Source organism: Terrapene carolina, unplaced genomic scaffold, assembly GCF_002925995.2.
Source record: "Terrapene carolina triunguis isolate 2854851 unplaced genomic scaffold, T_m_triunguis-2.0 Scaffold787, whole genome shotgun sequence".
NCBI classification, from domain to species: domain Eukaryota; kingdom Metazoa; phylum Chordata; order Testudines; family Emydidae; genus Terrapene; species Terrapene triunguis.
The window spans coordinates 1-2553 of NW_020665138.1; the positions used below are offsets into that span (position 1 = coordinate 1).

The window sequence follows — 2553 nt, forward strand, 5'->3', positions numbered from 1 at the left end:
TAGTGTGTTATAAAGGCAGAGCGGTGATTGAAGCTTTTCCCACACTCATGGCATGCATAGCGTGTCTCTTCCAAGCTGATTCTCTCATTTCCAATAAGGTCTGAGTGGCTACTGAAGTTTTCCTCTGGCCTGTGCTGACTCTCCCAGGCTTTTGCTTTTTCTGGGAGTTCACAACTCCTGGAAACATTCCCTTTGGATCTTCCTGATAACGTTCCATGTGGTTCTACTTGCTCAGCATCTTCTTGCTGGGGTTTCTCCTCCTCATTCTCACTCACCATCCCATCACCTGATGGGAGACAGAGAGAATCCAGACATAGGTCACTCCCTGCGCAAGAAAGAAAGGAAATCTCAGAGAGAGGAATGGAAAAAGGGATGAACAAATCAAAATATGTGTTGGAGAGATCAAACCTATCAGGAGCTGATTTTCCCCCAAACTCTTCCCCAGAGGAGAGAGGAAGGGATCAGTTTTGGTCCGCATCTCACCAGAACACTCAGGGGAAAGCAAGATCAGGGAGGGACCTGCTGCCAGTTGTCAGTCAGGATAGGTGGGAAGCCATGAGTGACATCTGCCATAATGATTTCACACCTGCTGCGAACAATCCTGAACTCGGAGAGCTCACAGGGTCTTTGTAGGGCATCCCTAATGTTTCCTGCATTCCCAAACAGTTTTTGACTTGGTTTAACCAATTCCTCACCTGTGCAGGCAGCTCTCGGGAGCACTTCTTTCTCAGAGCCCTGGATGTCTGGGACCCACGGCTCTTCCCCTCGTTCCATCTGGAATATCATATCAGGTTTGGAAACTGGAAACCCTGGTCAAGGCAAAGAAAACAAGGGAGGTCAATGGAATTTGTGGGATACTTGTCACAAAGAATATTCCATGGTTTTACCCCCAGCTCATTTTTAAGCAGTAACATACCAAGGCTAGCTTTCTTGGGTCAAAGTGGCAGGATAGTTATAATTATTATTAACCATGTTCATTACCTTTGTGACTAAGGGTCAACTGAGACTATGTCTACACTACAGAGTTAAGTTAACTTAAGTTATGTCAATGATCATAAACTGCCGTAATTACATTATTTGTGCATGTTCACGCAACACTCCCTTTGTCGGTGGAGTGCATCCAGAGTTGGTGCTTTAGCATCGAGAGAGCGAGCAGTGCACTGTGGGTAGCTATCCTACTGTGCAATTCACTACCTTCTGTGACTAGGAGTTCTGGGAATGGATTACAGTGCATCATGGGGGCAGGCTCATTCTCCCATAATGCAGTGTTCTCCATCCCACCATTCTGTGGGGTTCCAGTTAAGTACATTTTGCTCTATTTTAGAACAACCCATATAAACTGTGTGCCCCCCATATCTGCCTAAAAGCATGGATCCTGCACTGCTCTCTAGTCTTGTGATGAGCGTCATGAACACAACGCCGCTGATCCTGCAGTATTTCATGAGCTGTGAATCTGAAAGTGAATCCGTGGTGCCTGCCCTGCAGTGTGCCATGGAAAGAAACAATTCAAGATTGATTTTGGAGCAGCTGCACGTGGACCATTGCTTTTGGGCTCAGGAAACCAGCACTGACCAGTGGGATCACATCGTTATGCATGTATGGGATGACAAGCAGTGGCTGCAGAACTTTCTGATGCACAAAGCCACCTTCCTGGAAGTGTGTGCGGAGCTCGCCCCTGCCCTGTGGCGCAAGAACATCAGAATGAGAGCTGCCCTCAAGGTGGAAAAGTGAGTGGTGATCACTTTGTGGAAGCTGGCAATTCCAGACTGCTATCGGTCAGTTGCAAATCAGTTTAGAGTTAGGAAGTTCACTGTGGGGGTTGTGATGATGCAAGTGTGCAGAGCCATTAATTGCCTCCTTCTATGAAGGACTGTGACTCTGGGCAATGAGCAGGAAATAGTGGATGTCTTTTCAGCAACAGGATTCCCTAACTGTGATGCAGCAATATATGGCATGCATATCCCAATTTTGGCCCCAGACTATCTTGCAATGGAGTACATCAACAGAAAGGGCTCCTTCTCTATGGTATTGCAGGCACTGGTGGATCACCGGGGTTGTTTCACTGACATCAACGCGGGGTAACCAGGGAAAGTGCATGATGCACACATCTTCGGGAACACTGGCCTGTATAGAAAGCTTCAAGCAGGGACTTCCTTTCCAAACCAGAAGATTCCAATAGGCGATATTGAAATGCCCATAGTGGTCCTGGGAGACCCAGCCTATCCTTTACTCCCATGGCTCATGAAGCCGTACACCGGAAACCTTGACAGCAGCAAGGATAGCACTTCAACAACAGGCTCAGCAGGTGCAGAATGACCGTAGAATGTGCCTTTGGCAGATTAAAGAGTCGTTGGCGCTGCCTTTTTGGCAGGTTAGATGTCAATGAGGAAAATATTCCCATGGTCATAGCAGCCTGCTGTGCTCTGCATAACATTTGTAACGCTATGGGGGAAAGTTTCCTTAGAGGTGGATCATTGAGGTGAATTGTCTGGTGGCTGATTTTGAGCAGCCAGATACCAAGACTATTAGAAGGGCTCAACGGGGGAAGGGGGA

At 47.4% G+C, this 2553-nt stretch overlaps 1 protein-coding gene across 1 annotated transcript; it reads right to left on the minus strand.

Moving 5' to 3' along the window:
• Positions 1 to 17: 17 nt before the first annotated feature.
• Positions 18 to 1869, minus strand: LOC115271382 (zinc finger protein 2-like; the record flags this gene model as incomplete). Its single annotated transcript, XM_029913665.1, has 2 exons — positions 696 to 1869; positions 18 to 325 (listed from the first exon to the last, which is right to left on the minus strand). Coding segments are annotated over exons 1-2 (399 nt in total), but the record flags the coding sequence as incomplete, so codon positions are not given.
• Positions 1870 to 2553: the final 684 nt, after the last annotated feature.